This window comes from Myxocyprinus asiaticus, chromosome 46, assembly GCF_019703515.2.
Source record: "Myxocyprinus asiaticus isolate MX2 ecotype Aquarium Trade chromosome 46, UBuf_Myxa_2, whole genome shotgun sequence".
NCBI lineage: Eukaryota > Metazoa > Chordata > Actinopteri > Cypriniformes > Catostomidae > Myxocyprinus > Myxocyprinus asiaticus.
Window position 1 is genome coordinate 4800113 of NC_059389.1, and position 16909 is coordinate 4817021.

The window sequence follows — 16909 nt, forward strand, 5'->3', positions numbered from 1 at the left end:
CCATATAAATATTTCACCAAAGTGTCTGCTTAGATTTAAATGGTGATTAGAGTTTGAAGATTCATTCGAGGGCTTGTTACTTTATGATGGGCCTTTGTTACATTTATAAGTGATTAGATGTACGATTTTCACCTGGTGGATGATAAAACGGGTGAAAAAATTCCTATGGACTTACATTGAAGGATGGATCCAAACCATACCTAGTGACCAGAATATAACAGAGACTTGGGCGTGAGTTAATTTGATTTGGGCATGCAAGCAAACACCTAGCAACTACCCAGGGTGAGTTTAAGCCACAATAATGCTATTGTTTTTGTTTCTCCTTTGATGATATGTTTGTTTGTTCTGGATTCAAACTTGTGTTTATTGAGGGGAATTCATTGGGATGGTAACCATGGTAATGCCACAGCCCAAATTACCTCTGGTTTCTTGTCAAAAGAGAGAGGGGAAAATATATGCCCTTGTAAGTCACAAACAGGAAATGTTAGACCACTGAATGGTTGTTCACTAATAAATATAATTTGATCATTTATTCCCTGAATAAATTCACTTTCATTGCATCTTTTTTCCATACAGTGAAAGTGAATGGTGACTGAAGCTGTTAGTCTCTAACATTCTGCCCAACATCTACATTTGTGTTCCATGCAAGAAATAGTCATGCGGGTTTGGAGCTACATGTGGGAGAGTAAATGATGTCAGAATTTTCATTTTTTGTGAAATAACTGTATTTTTCGTTTGATGTGTGTCTGACAGTTTTGGTTTCCCCCAGAACATTTCCATTTACACTCAAAATCTAACAGCTTAAAAGAGGAAGTGAAACCCAACAAGTAAAACTTCTGCAACTTCCTGTCTGGTTTTGTAGCAGGCCTCACCCCGGATCTGAGTTCTTGTTTTGACATGATTCTGAAGGAGGTTTCATTAAATATTTGTTAAATTGATTCAGGGTTGGTGTCGTAACCGTTTGGACACTGTTTTGGCTGCTGCCACCCAACTGAAGGACGTAAGATTTCTGCAAACGTGTGCTGAGAGTTGAGGTGAAAGTTTGTGTGAGTTCACTGTAAACATGGCATTTTCATAGCTCAGATGTTGCTCTTTCATCACTCAGGAGACTTATTTGAGATGTCAGTCATGCTTCTTTTAGTATCAACTTTGTCTCAGATGTTGTTCCTAAATTTTCTGGGGAGGACTATAAACTATAAGTCATTTGTATTTGTATAGCACCTTTCACAACACACATCATTTCAAAGCAGCTTTACAGAAAATCATGCATTAACAGAAAATGAAACTGTAATATTTATAAAGTCTTAGAGTCATCATTGTGTAGTTTGATTAAATACGATTGTGAATTGTGTTTAAAAATAAGTAATTAAATAATAATTGTATTTAGAACCCCAGTGAGCAAGCTGAAGGTGACTGTGGCAAGGAACACAAAACTCCAATAAGATGTTGGTTAATGGAGAAAAATAACCTTGAGAGAAACCAGACTCACTGTGGGGGCCAGTTCCCCTCTGACTAACATCATGAATATAATGCCAATATTAGTTATTTATGTGCAGTGCAAGTCATGGTTTAAGATTAGTAAACTAAGTAAGTGTTAAGGGTCAGTGTTTAAAACAAAGATTTTATATAAACTGTAAGATTAATGACTGATGTCTTTGAAGTCCATCCTGGATTAACTGCAAGAGTTCACATAGATGCATTGTCCTTGTTAGTTGGCTGATGAAGACTTTTGCTGGCAATTAACTGATAGTCTATGTATTCCATTTCAAGAGTGTAGTACATCATTAGACCAAGGTGATGCAGGCAGAGATCGGTGAGGTGCATCGCAGTTCAACCGGCCGGTAATTTCGGTGAGGTCTATCCTAAGTCCAAGGTTCAGGCAATGGCTAATGAAGTATCCCATGTCTTATGATTGGAGTTGGCATCATTTCATCGTAATAGACTGAAGTGATGTCTGGCTGGCACCGGCTGCTATTAGTCGTCATCATTCAGAGACACGTAGCAGTGGAGTCCAACACCAAGCAGGAATGGAGCTGGATCCAGGCGGTTCTGGTGACCTCAAGATAGGAGTCCTGAGGTTGAGACAGGGAAACAAATAGAATAATATTAGCATAGATGCCATTCAATTTTATGCAGAGTTATAGGCCATGATCAGTTTTTCTGGTTTCTGGTTCCGGCAGACCTAACTAAAGCAGCCTAATTGTGAGTTGAAGGATAAATTAGTTGTATGCCTGGCTAAATAAATGAGTGTCTGATGAGTCTATATCCCGAACAGTGTTAGGGAGACTATTCCATAGTTTAGGAGCCAAATATGAAAAGGATCTACCTCCTTTTGTGGATTTTGATATTCTAGGAACTATTAACAGGGCAGAATTTTGTGATCGTAATGAACGTGACTGAATATAGCGTGTCAGAAGGTCACTTAAGCACTGTGGAGCTAGACCATTCAAATCTTTGTATATAGTTAACAAAATTTGAAAATGAATACAAAATTTTACAGGTAGCCAATGTAACGACGATAAAATGGGGCTAATATGATCATATTTATTGGTTCTAGTCAACAATCTGGCTGCTGCATTTTGAACCAATTGAAGTTTATTTACTGATCTTGCTGGACATCCTCCCAGTAATGCATTACAATAATCTAGTCTTGAGGTCATGAACGCATGAATTCGTTTTTTGGCATCAGCAACAGAGAGCATGTGTCGTAACTTAGCAATATTTCTTAGGTGGAAATATGCTGTTCTACAAACATTGGTAATTTGATTTTCAAAGGACTGATTGGTATCAAATATTGATTTCACTGTTGAAGTGAAGCAGTAGCAGTATATTCATCAAGAGTCAAATTATATTTTAGCTGCTTATTTTTAGAGGTTTTTGGTCCAATAATTAGTACCTCTGTTTTGTCGGAATTGAGTAGAAGGAAATTTCTGGCCATCCAATCTTTGATTTCACTGATGTATTCTGCTAGTTTGGAGAATTGTGAAATTTCATCAGCTTTTGAAGAAATATAACGTCATGGTTACTGGTGTAACCTCCGTTCCCTGATGGAGGGAACGAGACATTGGTGTCGATGTAGTGACACTAGGGGTCACTCTTGGGAGCCTGAGACACCTCTGGTCTTTGATAAGAGGCCAATGAAAATTAGCGAGTGGTATTTGCATGCCACTCCCCCGGACATACGGGTATAAAAGGAGCTGGTATGCAACCACTCATTCAGGTTTTACGCTGAGGAGCCGATATAAGGTCCGGCCATTTCTGCGGGTAGTTCAGCGTTGTGGCAGGAGGGACCAACGTCTCGTTCCCTCCATCAGGGAACGGAGGTTACACCAGTAACCATGACGTTCCCTGTCTGTCACTCACTTGACGTTGGTGTCGATGTAGTGACACTAGGGGTCCCTATACAAAACGCCACAAGGCTGAACGGTGTTACGTGAACTGGTGGTGTGTCGTGGGCAGAATTGCTGTGTGCTTCATAGCCAGCACACCAGGTTGACACGTAACCTCCCCCAACACAGTTATGAGTGTCGAACGGCCCTTTTTGGGGACAAGTCGACTACCCAAAGATAGAGACAGGCTTAACCCAGTCGTGGCCTCTTTTCCCCTTCTCTTTTTCCACTCCCTAAAAATGAAGGGGGATTATCCGACTGGGCCGCCAGGTCTAGTCGGGGGGTGTCCCTCCCAAGAGGAGGACACCGTGGAGACCACACCTCGCCCCAAGAGAGGGGGGGATATTTTAAGTGGAAAATTACGTCACATGGTCTTTCCAACCAAGTGGAGAGCCTTCAAGGTAGGTCCTGCCCAGTGGGGGAGGAGTTACTACAAACATGGAGACTGGGGCAGAGGGGCTCTGCCCAAGGAAGACGCAGTTTGCCAGCAGGGAAACGAACTAGCGGAAGATATAGATCGCATGGGGTTTAGCCTTACAGGGAACCACCACATGCGGAGCACCTACCCCAGAACAGGGCTCTTAGTTAGCGCGTGTACTGTGCCGGCAGTGAGTTTCTCCGAAAACTCGACTGCCACAGGGCTCGGAGGAAGTCAACCAGGGAAAATCTTTTTTGAAAACTACTGGGAATTAACAGCGCACGTCTTCAGCTCAAAAGGAGGTGGAAGGCGCTATGTGCAAGCGATACACCCGGCCGGCTATCCCGGGCTTATCCACTTGTGTTGCATGCCACTACCTGGGACGAAACCGGTTCCACCCGGAGGTTGTAGAACCTTGCAAATGTGTTGGGTGTTGCCCAGCCCGCTGCTCTGCAAATGTCTGTTAGAGAGGCACCTCTGGCCAGGGCCCAAGAAGCCGCTACACCACGGGTAGAATGGGCTCGTAGCCCTACCGGGGGCGGCATGTTTTGGGCGAGATATGCCATGGTTATGGCGTTAACGAGCCAGTGGGTGATCCTCTGCTTGGAGACAGTGCTTCCTTTCCGCTGTGCACCAAAGCAGACAAAGAGCTGCTCAGAGACTCCAGCGATCCAAATAGATGCGTAAAGCACGCACCAGACACAGCAACGACAGGGCTGGGTCTGCCTCCTCCTGGGGCAGCTCTTGCAGGTTCACCACCTGGTCCCTAAAAGGAGTGGTGGGAACCTTTGGCACATAGCCCGGTCGGGGTCTCAGGATCACGTGAGAATAGCCCGGACCGAACTCCAGGCACGTTTCGCTGACAGAGAACGCTTGCAGGTCACCTACCCTCTTGATGGAAGTGAGCGCAGTCAGGAGGGCAGTCTTCAAGGAGAGTGCCTTAAGCTCGGCTGACTGCAAAGGCTCAAAGGGGGCTCTCTGTAGACCCTGAAGAACTACGGAGAGATCCCATGAGGGAACGAGGGGCGGTCTGGAGGGATTCAGCCTCCTGGCGCCTCTTAGGAACCTGATGATCAGGTCGTGCTTCCTTAAGGACTTACCGTCAACTGCGTCGTGGTGTGCTGCTATGGCAGCAACGTACACCTTCAAGGTGGAAGGGGACAGCCTCCCTTCCAGCCTCTCCTGCAGGAAGGAAAGCACTGATCCGACTGCGCATCTCTGGGGGTCTTCGTGTCAAGAAGAACACCACTTAGCGAATAGACGCCACTTAAAGGCATACAGGCGCCTCGTAGAGGGGGCCCTAGCTTGAGTGATCATGTCTACCACTGCGGGTGGTAGGCCACTTAGGTCTTCTGTGTCCCATCCAGGGACCAGACATGGAGATTCCAGAGGTCTGGGCGTGGGTGCCAGAGGGTGCCCCGTCCCTGAGAAAGAAAATATTTGTGAATGCCAGGGGGCCAGCTGTGTGCCAGCGCGTCTATGCCGAGGGGAGCCTCGGTGAGGGCGTACCAGAGCGGGCTGTGGGAGGATTCTTGGGAGGCGAACAGGTCCACCTGTGCCCGACCGAATCGACTCCAAATCAGCTGGACCACCTGAGGGTGGAGTCTCCACTCTCCCCTGAGGGAAACCTGCCGTGACAGCGCGTCCACTGTAGTGTTGAGGTTGCCCGGGATGTGAGTGGCTCGTAGCGACTTGAGGTGCTGCCGACTCCAGAGGAGGAGACGGCGGGCAAGCTGTGACATACAGCGAGAGCGCAGACCGCCTTGGCGGTTGACATATGCTACCGCTGCCGTGCTGTCCGTCCGAACTAGCACGTGCTTGCCCTGGATCAACGGCCGGAACCTCCGCAGGGCGAGCAGAATTGCCAGTAACTCGAGGCAGTTGATGTGCCAACGCAGTCGCGGACCCGTCCAGAGGCCGGCGGCTGCGTGCCCATTGCAAACAGCGCCACAGCCCGTTTTGGAGGCATCTGTTGTGACCACGACGCGCCTGGTGACCAGTTCTAGGGGAACACCTGCTCGTAGAATCTTCTTTCATGTTGTCATTATGGGGTATTGTTTGTAGAATTTTGAGGAAAATAATGAATTTAATCCATTTTGGAATAAGGCTGTAACATAACAAAATGTGGAAAAAGTGAAGCGCTGTGAATACTTTCCGGTTGCACTGTACTGCTCATTGAAAATTTTACTTGTCATTTTTTATTTATACAAATATTAAATTAATATCCATTAAAAACCAAATTAGATAAATAACTGAAACAAATGACATATAATGTACAACAATATGCTGTTATAATATGCTATTATATAATATATTGTAATAGAATGTAATTTAATAATTTATTAATTATTAATGAACTACTCATTGAAAATTTCACTTGTCATTTTTTTGTTTATACAAAATATTTAATTATTATCCATTAAAAAACAAATGAGACAAATAACTGAAACAAATGACATATAATATGCTATATTATAATATAATATAATATGCTACTGTATATAATATAATAACTTTATTATTAATTTACTATACTCACTACTTGAAAATGTCACTTGTCATTTTATATTTATAAAAAATATAATTTGATTAATATCCAATAAAAAACAAATGACATATAATATACTATGTTATAATACACTATAGTATAATATAATTTAATAGTTTACTTTATTAATTATTAATTTACTAATCATTGAAAATTTAATTTGTAATTTTTTATTTATACAAAATATTTAATTAATATCCATTAAAAAACAAATTAGATAAATAATTGAAACAAATGGCATATAATATACAATAATATGCTATGTTATAATGCACTATAATATAATAGTTTACTTTATTAATTATTAATTTATTACTCAATGAATATTTTACTTGTAATTTTTTTATTTATAAAAAATATTAAATGAATATCCATTAAAAAACAAATGAGAAAAATAACTGAAACAAATTACATATACTAATAATCTAATATAATCTAATATAATAATTAATTTACTTCATTTAAAATCCGGGAGAAACATGAGAGATGTGAAAGAGGAATATCATTTTTTTCCCCCTATCAGTGTTTTAATTTCTCTCTCTCTCTCTTTGTCTGAGAGTCTCTCAATATGTTTTTGTTGTCAGAGAGTTTTATATAAAGCATGTCAGTCTGTATTATGTCAGTGTGTGTTGGCATGCGTGATGCAGGAAGGCAGAATCTCAGAGCTCTGTTCTCAGTTCAGTGCAGACTCTCGCAGACGTCTGCTATTTGTTTAAGCAGATTCTCTGTCCTTGTGTTTTGACATTTAAAGTCGGCTTTGGTTTGCAGCACTTCATCATAGCCATAAAAATGTCCATTCGAAAACAAAACCTCAAGATGAATTCAGTCCTTGAAATTCCCTCAGGACACAGAAAGATAACCAAAAACATGAGTTTTCAAACACAAACACCAGAAATCAAAATCTGCTGAGTAAAACTAATATTAAAGTTCTCTCTTTGACAAAAACAATGTTTTAAAACAGTAAAAGGAATGGCAGACTGTAGAGCTGAAGGCTGTGAGGAGGAAAAAGACAACTTCAGTGGTCGACAGGGTGAGCAAATGTTACATCACATGACACTTTCATAGGGCTTCATCACAATTAGCATACTTACAGTATGTACTTAGATGGTGATGGGAAAGTAAATACTTTGAGTATGTAATGAGATAGTAAAGCAGTATTGGGACATACTACCATGTCAAAACATTGTGCCTTACTACCACAGACCCCTTTGTCACATATATGACAAAATAATAATAATAATAATATATATACATATACACTGGTGGCCAAAAGTGTGAAATAATGCACAGATTTTGCTCTTATGGAAAGAAATTGGTACTTTTATTCACCAAAGTGGCATTCAACTGATCACAATGTATAGTCAGGACATTAATAACGTGAAAAATTACTATTACAATTTGAAAAAAATGTTCAGAACTTCTTAAACTACTTCAAAGATTTCTTATCAAAAAATCCTCCACGTGCAGCAATGACAGATCTTAATTTGCAGATCCTTGGCATTCGAGCTGTCAGATTGTCCAGATACTCAGGTGACATTTCACCCCACACTTCCTGTAACACTTGCCATAGATGTGGCGGTCTTGTCGGGCACTTCTCATGCACCTTATAGTCTAGCTGATCCCACAAAAGCTCAATGGGGTTAAGATCCATAACACTCTTTTCCAATTATCTGTTGTCCAATGTCTGTGTTTCTTTGCCCACTCTAACCTTTTCTTTTTGTTTTTCTGTTTCAAAAGTGGCTTTTTCTTTGCAATTCTTCCCATAAGTCCTGCACCCCTGAGTCTTCTCTTTACTGTTGTACATGAAACTGGTGTTGAGCGGGTAGAATTCAATGAAGCTGTCAGCTGAGGACATGTGAGGCGTCTATTTCTCAAACTAGAGACTCTGATGTACTTATCCTCTTGTTTAGTTGTACATCTGGTCTTCCACATCTATTTCTGTCCTTGTTAGAGCCAGTTGTCCTTTGTCTTTGTAGACTTTAGTGTACACCTTTGTATGAAATCTTCAGTTTTTGGGCAATTTCAAGCATTGTATAGTCTTCATTCCTCAAAACAATGATTGACTGATGAGTTTCTATAGAAAGCTGTTTCTTTTTTGCCATTTGTGACCTAATATTGACCTTAAGACATGCCAGTCTATTGCATACTGTGGCAACTCAAAAACAAACACAAAGACAATGTTAAGCTTCATTTAATGAACCAAATAGCTTTCAGCTGTTGATATAACGGCAAGTGATTTTCTAGTATCAAATGATCAATTTATCATGATTACTCAAGGATAAGGTGTTGGAGTGATGGCTGCTGTCTAGATTTGATCAAAAATGACTTTTTTCAAATAGTGATGGTGCTGTTTTTTACATCAGTAATGTCCTGACTATACTTGGTGATCAGTTGAATGCCACTTTGGTGAATTAAAGTACCAATTTCCTTCCAAAACAGCAAAATCTGTACATTATTCCAAACTTTTGGCAGCCTGTGTATATACAGGTGCATCTCAATAAATTAGAATGTCGTGGAAAAGTTCATTTATTTCAGTAATTCAACTCAAATTGTGAAACTCGTGTATTAAATAAATTCAATGCACACAGACTGAAGTAGTTTAAGTCTTTGGTTCTTTTAATTGTGATGATTTTGGCTCACATTTAACAAAAACCCACCAATTCACTATCTCAAAAAATTAGAATATGGTGACATGCCAATCAGCTAATCAACTCAAAACACCTGCAAAGGTTTCCTGAGCCTTCAAAATGGCCTCTCAGTTTGGTTCACTAGGCTACACAATCATGGGGAAGACTGCTGATCTGACAGTTGTCCAGAAGACAATCATTGACACCCTTCACAAGGAGGGTAAGCCACAAACATTCATTGCCAAAGAAGCTGGCTGTTCACAGAGTGCTGTATCCAAGCATGTTAACAGAAAGTTGAGTGGAAGGAAAAAGTGTGGAAGAAAAAGATGCACAACCAACCGAGAGAACCACAGCCTTATGAGAATTGTCAAGCAAAATCGATTCAAGAATTTGGGTGAACTTCACAAGGAATGGACTGAGGCTGGGGTCAAGGCATCAAGACACAGACATGTCAAGGAATTTGGCTACAGTTGTCGTATTCCTCTTGTTAAGCCACTCCTGAACCACAGACAACGTCAGAGGCGTCTTACCTGGGCTAAGGAGAAGAAGAACTGGACTGTTGCCCAGTGGTCCAAAGTCCTCTTTTCAGATGAGAGCAAGTTTTGTATTTCATTTGGAAACCAAGGTCCTAGAGTCTGGAGGAAGGGTGGAGAAGCTCATAGCCCAAGTTGCTTGAAGTCCAGTGTTAAGTTTCCACAGTCTGTGATGATTTGGGGTGCAATGTCATCTGCTGGTGTTGGTCCATTGTGTTTTTTGAAAACCAAAGTCACTGCACCCTTTTACCAAGAAATTTTGGAGCACTTCATACTTCCTTCTACTGACCAGCTTTTTAAAGATGCTGATTTCATTTTCCAGCAGGATTTGGCACCTGCCCACACTGCCAAAAGCACCAAAAGTTGGTTAAATGACCATGGTGTTGGTGTGCTTGACTGGCCAGCAAACTCACCAGACCTGAACCCCATAGAGAATCTATGGGGTATTGTCAAGAGGAAAATGAGAAACAAGAGACCAAAAAATGCAGATGAGCTGAAGGCCACTGTCAAAGAAACCTGGGCTTCCATACCACCTCAGCAGTGCCACAAACTGATCACCTCCATGCCACGCCGAATTGAGGCAGTAATTAGAGCAAAATGAGCCCCTACCAAGTATTGAGTACATATACAGTAAATGAACATACTTTCCAGAAGGCCAACAATTCACTAAAAATGTTTTTTTATTGGTCTTATGATGTATTCTAATTTTTTGAGATAGTGAATTGGTGGGTTTTTGTTAAATGTGAGCCAAAATCATCACAATTAAAAGAACCAAAGACTTAAACTACTTCAGTCTGTGTGCACTGAATTTATTTAATACACGAGTTTCACAATTTGAGTTGAATTACTGAAATAAATGAACTTTTCCACGACATTCTAATTTATTGAGATGCACCTGTATGTATGTATATATATTATTTATCAATATTTTATTCTGTTTTCCCTGATATTAAAACTTGTTTAAAAATATATTTTTTAGGGTAATATTAGTTCCAAATAGTGCATGAATGCATCAAAAATCAAAAATTTTATTAAAATAAATATTTACTTTCTCTTTTCTCTTTTAATTAAGTTATTTTTTCTTACTCCATTGGTAAATAGTTTTAAGCATAAACCTCACTAAATTATAATATTGGAATTTTGTTGTGAAATTGAAGTGCGTAAATCTTAAAAATAGGCAAAAATATTTTTTTACTGTTGATATTTGTACAGAAAGACAAGCCAAAAATACACTAAAATCAGCATAGCTCACCTTGATCCAGGTCATTGGTGTTTGGAAAAATTAAGTTGAATGCTAATAACCATCCAGTGCCTGATAAGTGGCACATGACATGTTTTATTGTGTTTGTAAGGAGGACAGAGAAGACTGATCATTCAACCAGCATCTTTAGACAACCCCAAACTCAGCAAACTTAAAGAGGTGAGAAATACCACAATTGTCCCCTTGAGCAAAACATTTAAAGGGATAGTCTGCCCGAAACTGAACATTTTGTCATAATTTACTCACCCTCACGTTGTTCCAAAACCAGGATGACTTTCAGGTTTTATAACATGAGGGTAAGTAAATGAACTACTTGAACTACCCCTTTAACCCCAAAAGAATTATCCCTCTGTTAAGTGTACTTGAAGTCACTTTAGATAAAAGCGTCTATTAAATGACTTAAAAACAAACACACTGAATCTCTTTGTTTGTCAATCTGTGTCAGGTTTTGGTGGAATGGACCAACAGAACTCTGAAAGACGAACACATTGTGGTGAGATCGCTGGAGGAAGACCTGTATGACGGACTCGTCCTTCATCACCTGCTACGTAAGAATCACAGAGCGAGAAAGAGAAAATAAAAAGTCTGTTTAAGATTTTAACAGATGCATTTTTGGGTGAATCTCACAAAACCTGTCAAGAGCATGTTACAATTCACACCATAATCAAAAGAAAAAAATAAGAAATTATATTTTTCTTGAAGAAAATGAAGCTTATTTTAAGATTATTAAGCTGTTTTTATTTTGTGATACTATTTTCATGACAATTAAGCACATAAATTGAATGCATATATATATATATATATATTCACTATATATATAAAGTTTATATCACTTTCTAATGTCTACTTTTTTGACTAATAAAAATGATTTCTATATAAAATAATTTCATGATCAAATGTATTGTACTGGCTTTAATGCTTTTTATAAAAACATTTTAAATACATTTAATTACAGTATTTTTGTGCAAAATGTGCAAATGTGTTTGGGGTAAAATATGCATGTATGTGTGTGTTCTGATTGTAGGCAGGTTGGCAGGTGTACAGTTACAGGTAGACGAGATTGCGTTGAGCGCCGAAGCACAGGTACACAAACTAGAGGTGATCCTCGCCGCTTTGAACGAGACCTTAGAGATTAACGAGGAAAAGGCCAAATGGAGTGTTAAACGTGAGCCAATCACATCAGCTCTTGTCATTGACCTAATTAAATATTTATGAGCATATGCCCACCCTTCTCCCCCCATCTGTCAGTCATTCACAGCAGGGACCTATTGGCTACAATGCATCTTCTGGTTTCCATGGTGAGGTGTTTCCAGCCTGATCTGGTCCTTCCTGCTAATGTTAGCGTGGAGGTGATCCAGTGTGAGGTGATTGTGATTAATATGCAAATGATTAGAAAAGAATATGAATTAATTAATCAGTCAACAAGTGTCCAGCATACATGAGGACTCAATAATAATAATAATAATAATAATAATAATAATAATCACCAAGCCCCGCCCTATATTATTTCCTGTTGAATATTGTTTTGTTTAGAAGTACATGATATTACAGATATTAAATGAGTGTTGGATTTAAACCTCAGTGCCTTGATCCATTTATTAAGAGCTCACTCATTTGACAGGTCACCAAAAGTGGCATCAAGTCAGACAAGCAGACAGAATTCATCACTTTTCAAAGGTGTGTGAAGCTTTTTCTCTCTGATCTCCTTAAGAAACATGTTAAACTGCATTTTGAAAATCAATGATAATGCCCGGACCAGATGTTTCATGGTCTGCTCTGTGTCTCTGCAGTAATTCGAGAGAAGATCTTGAGAGGGAATCAAACAGTGAGTGAAATGCAGGCTGAATTCTGAGCCTGTTCATTTCCATTTTCATAAGCAATTTTACATAGTGGAGGCGTATGAAGAAAAAAACCTTGAATCTTTCCAAATCTCTCATTTCAATCTCTTTGCAGAGGAATGTCCCATTGATGAGCTCTTCAAACTGGAAGAGCACAAAATTGAGACAGTGAAAAAGGTTCTGATCCAGTTAGTTTCTCTAACTGTAGCCTTCGACACAGTTTTTTTGATCAGCTTCATTATGTTAAAAATTATTAAATGTAACTCCTACTACAGCTTTCAAGCTACATCCACCAAACCATCCATCCATTCATCCATCCATCCAGAAACTTTTTAAACTCTCAGGCCATGCTTTGTCAAGCTAACATCAAAGTAACATTATTTTTCTTTCCTATAGGCTATTTTACACTTTGTGAATAAGAACATATCATCTCTTGGACTAAATGTGACTGACCTTGAGAAACAGGTGTGTAAATCCACCTGTACTTCAGTTTTGATAATCTAAAGGGGCTATATCATAATAATTCTTTTTAAAAATAATATCTGACAAGGGGTCTAGCACCGAAACGCTGTAATTTAGTATGAAATTTGATTTCTCATGATATATAACCCCTTTAAAGCTTAAGTGTGATTTGAGTCATTTAATATTTGGCTTCTCTCAGTATGATATGCAGAGAAAACTGTAAGTAAGCCATTCATAGGTTGATTTTTACGAAAACTGTCAACACTATTGCTCTGCAGCGCTATTAAAATATTGCTTTGTTTGTTTGAGCATCACAAGCAGCCCGACTTAGTAACATTGCCTCAACCAATGGTGTTTGTTTGGTGCAGAGCAGTCTGTGAGGGGAGGGTTTGAGGGACAGTTCTTACAGTTCTGTTTGGTGACGCTAGTGGCGCAGAAATTCAGCACTTGAGCGGTTTTAAAATGACAAGACATCTCATACACTGGCGGCCAAAAGTTTGGAATAATGTACAGATTTTTCTCTTATGGAGAGAAATTGGTACTTTTATTCACCAAAGTGGCATTCAACTGATCACAATGTATAGTCAGGACATTAATAATGTGAAAAATTACTATTACAATTTGAAAAATATATTCAGAACTTCTTAAACTACTTCAAAGAGTTCTCATCAAAAAATCCTCCACGTGCAGCAATGACAGATCTTAATTTGCAGATCCTTGGCATTCTAGCTGTCAGTTTGTCCTGATACTTAGGTGACATTTCACCCCACACTTCCTGTAGCACTTGCCATAGATGTGGCTGTCTTATCGGGCACTTCTCACGCACCTTACAGTCTAGCTGATCCCACAAAAACTCAATGGGGTTAAGATCCATAACACTCTTTTCCAATTATCTGTTGTCCAATGTCTGTGTTTCTTTGCCCACTCTAACCTTTTCTTTTTGATTTTCTGTTTCAAAAGTGGCTTTTTCTTTGCAATTCTTCCCATAAGTCCTGCACCCCTGAGTCTTCTCTTTACTGTTGTACATGAAACTGGTGTTGAGCGGGTAGAATTCAATGAAGCTGTCAGCTGAGGACATGTGAGGCGTCTATTTCTCAAACTAGAGACTCTGATGTACTTATCCTCTTGTTTAGTTGTACATCTGTCCTTCCACATCTCTTTCTGTCCTTGTTAGAGTCAGTTGTCCTTTGTCTTTGAAGACTGTAGTGTACACCTTTGTATGAAATCTTCAGTTTTTTTGGCAATTTCAAGCATTGTATAGCCTTCATTCCTCAAAACAATGATTGACTGACGAGTTTCTAGAGAAAGCTGCTTCCTTTTTGCCATTTTTGACCTAATATTGACCTTAAGACATGCCAGTCTATTGCATGCTGTGGCAACTCAAAAACAAACACAAAGACAACGTTAAGCTTCATTTAATGAACCAAATATCTTTCAACTGTGTTTGATATAATGGCAAGTGATTTTCTAGTACCAAATTAGCAATTTATCATGATTACTCAAGGATAAGGTGTTGGAGTGATGGCTGCTGTCTGGATTTGATCAAAAATGACTTTTTTCAAATAGTGATGGTGCTGTTTTTTACATCAGTAATGTCCTGACTATACTTGGTGATCAGTTGAATGCCACTTTGGTGAATTAAAGTACCAATTTCCTTCCGAAACAGCAAAATCTGTACATTATTCCAAACTTTTGGCCGCCAGTGTATGAGTTCATAATGTTTATGATTTGTGATTTTGTTAGTTTGCAGATGGAGTGATTCTACTTTTGTTGATCGGTCAGTTGGAGGGGTTCTTCATCCCGCTGTGCGAGTTTCACCTCTGCCCCGTCGGTTTCTCGGAAATGGTGAGAATTTGTGAAAACATCTAGAGTAACATAAACCCAGCAGACACAGGTTACAATTAATCTCTGTTCGATTTGCATTGAAACAAAAAAACGTGTTGAAAATGCATTGATTTTGCTACATTTACGCCTCTCATTCACACTGGAACAGTGTTTTCCTCCACCGATAATTGAGACTTTTGAAAATGAATGACGTTAGATAGCTGAAAACAGAGTTTTCAAATGAAAATGGATAAGTGTGGACTTGGCCTTAGTTAATTTTTAAAATGACAATTATTGTTGTTGTTTTTGTTGTTTTTTTCCACCTCAAGCTCCATAATGTCACACTTGCATTGGATTTGCTCATAGACAGAGGCCTTCCAGTCCAGTCTGTTAATCCTGAAGGTAAGCATACTGTAGTATTATATTTGTGGCCATTTCTTTGAAAGCATAGCTATTATTTTGTATGTGCTATTTTTGTGTATGTTTTTATTCACTGATAAGCTCTTCTCACATATTTCCCACAGATATTGTGTCCCAAGACGTTCCAGCAACTGTAAAAGTGTTGTATTACTTATTCAGGAGACATAAAAACAAATAACTCACCCCTCTCTGGAGCTGAGTTGAATGTCAAAATACATTGGCACTCAGAGTAAGAATGTTTGAGTGAATTGAGCCAATTTTACAGAGTGACTCTGAATCATTTGAAGAGGGATCAGAGAGAATATGGACACTCATCTCATCATACAGTATAAAGTAAAAGTATAATGTGCATTATTCTAAATATATCACACAACAATTTTTGCCGAATTGCAGCTTGTTTTCAAATAAAAGTGGCACAACTTATAGCTGTGAAACAACATCGTCTTTACACTATACTTTAAAGGAATGTTTTGGGTTCAATACAAGTTAAGCTCGAGACTATTTAGCAGAGGCGGGCCCAATGGTCAGCAGATGTAGAAAGTCCCGCCTTACAGGTCAAAGAGCCAATCACTTTTTAGATAAAGATATCGCCTGTCAATCAACTCTAGAACGCATGCATTAGCTATTCAAAGCGTGAAAATTGCAGTTTTTTTCGTCATCTGAGGTAAAGGCGCACAATTTATGATACCAATGTTGTCAGATTTTTCTGCTGATTTGAAATACACTATATTGCCAAAAGTATTCGCTCATCTGCCTTTAGACGCATATGAACTTAAGTGAAATCCCATTCTTAATCCATAGGGTTTAATATGACGTTGGCCCACCCTTTGCAGCTATAACAGCTTCAACTCTTCTGGGAAGGCTTTCCACAAGGTTTAGGAGTGCGTTTATGGGAATTTTTGACCATTCTTCCAGAAGCGCATTTGTGAGGTCAGACACTGATGTTGGACGAGAAGGCCTGGCTCGCAGTCTTCGCTCTAATTCATCCCAAAGGTGCTCTATCGGGTTGAGGTCAGGACTCTGTGCAGGCCAGTCAAGTTCTTCCACACCAAACTCTCTCATCCATGTCTTTATGGACCTTGCTTTGTGCACTGGTGCGCAGTCATGTTGGAACAGGAAGGGGCCATCCCCAAACTGTTCCCACAAAGTTGGGAGCATGGAATTGTCCAAAATCTCTTGGTATGCTGAAGCATTCAGAGTTCCTTTCACTGGAACTAAGGGGCAAAGCCCAGCTCCTGAAAAACAACCCCACACCATAATCCCCCTCCACCAAACTTCACAGTTGGCACAATGCAGTCAGACAAGTACCGTTCTCCTGGCAACCGCCAAACCCAGACTCGTCCATCAGATTGCCAGATGGAGAAGCGTGATTCGTCACTCCAGAGAACACGTCTCCACTGCTCTAGAGTCCAGTGGCGGCGTGCTTTACACCACTGCATCCGACTCTTTGCATTGCACTTGGTGATGTATGGCTTGGATGCAGCTGCTCGGCCATGGAAACCCATTCCATGAAGCTCTCTACGCACTGTTCTTGAGCTAATCTGAAGGCCACATGATCTTTGGAGGTCTGTAGCGATTGACTCTGCAGA

The 16909-nt window shown here is 39.7% G+C and overlaps 1 protein-coding gene across 2 annotated transcripts; it reads left to right on the forward strand.

Moving 5' to 3' along the window:
* The first annotated feature begins 864 nt into the window (after positions 1-864).
* On the forward strand, positions 865-15763 carry parvg (parvin, gamma). Of its 2 annotated transcripts, none has more exons than XM_051690301.1 (13): positions 865-1046; positions 7317-7385; positions 10868-10935; positions 11222-11324; positions 11801-11941; positions 12025-12140; positions 12398-12453; positions 12567-12601; positions 12730-12791; positions 13011-13079; positions 14820-14921; positions 15230-15302; positions 15425-15763. In XM_051690301.1, exons 2-13 carry the CDS (start codon positions 7325-7327, stop codon positions 15496-15498), a joined length of 960 nt encoding a protein of 319 aa, XP_051546261.1. In that variant the 5' UTR covers positions 865-1046; positions 7317-7324; the 3' UTR covers positions 15499-15763. The 2 variants fall into 2 exon arrangements, with proteins under 2 accessions (XP_051546261.1, XP_051546262.1); XM_051690302.1 differs by having other exon boundaries at positions 865-1034.
* Positions 15764-16909: the final 1146 nt, after the last annotated feature.

What these genes read in the sequence shown, in the direction of transcription:
- parvg (XM_051690301.1), top strand. Translation starts at nt 7,325, where the DNA reads ATGGCAGACTGTAGAGCTGAAGGCTGTGAGGAGGAAAAAGACAACTTC. An exon ending in TGGAGGTGATCCAGTGTGAG is followed by an intron (nt 12,141 to 12,397) that starts GTGATTGTGATT and finishes CTCATTTGACAG; the next exon opens with GTCACCAAAAGTGGCATCAA. An exon ending in TGACTGACCTTGAGAAACAG is followed by an intron (nt 13,080 to 14,819) that starts GTGTGTAAATCC and finishes TGATTTTGTTAG; the next exon opens with TTTGCAGATGGAGTGATTCT.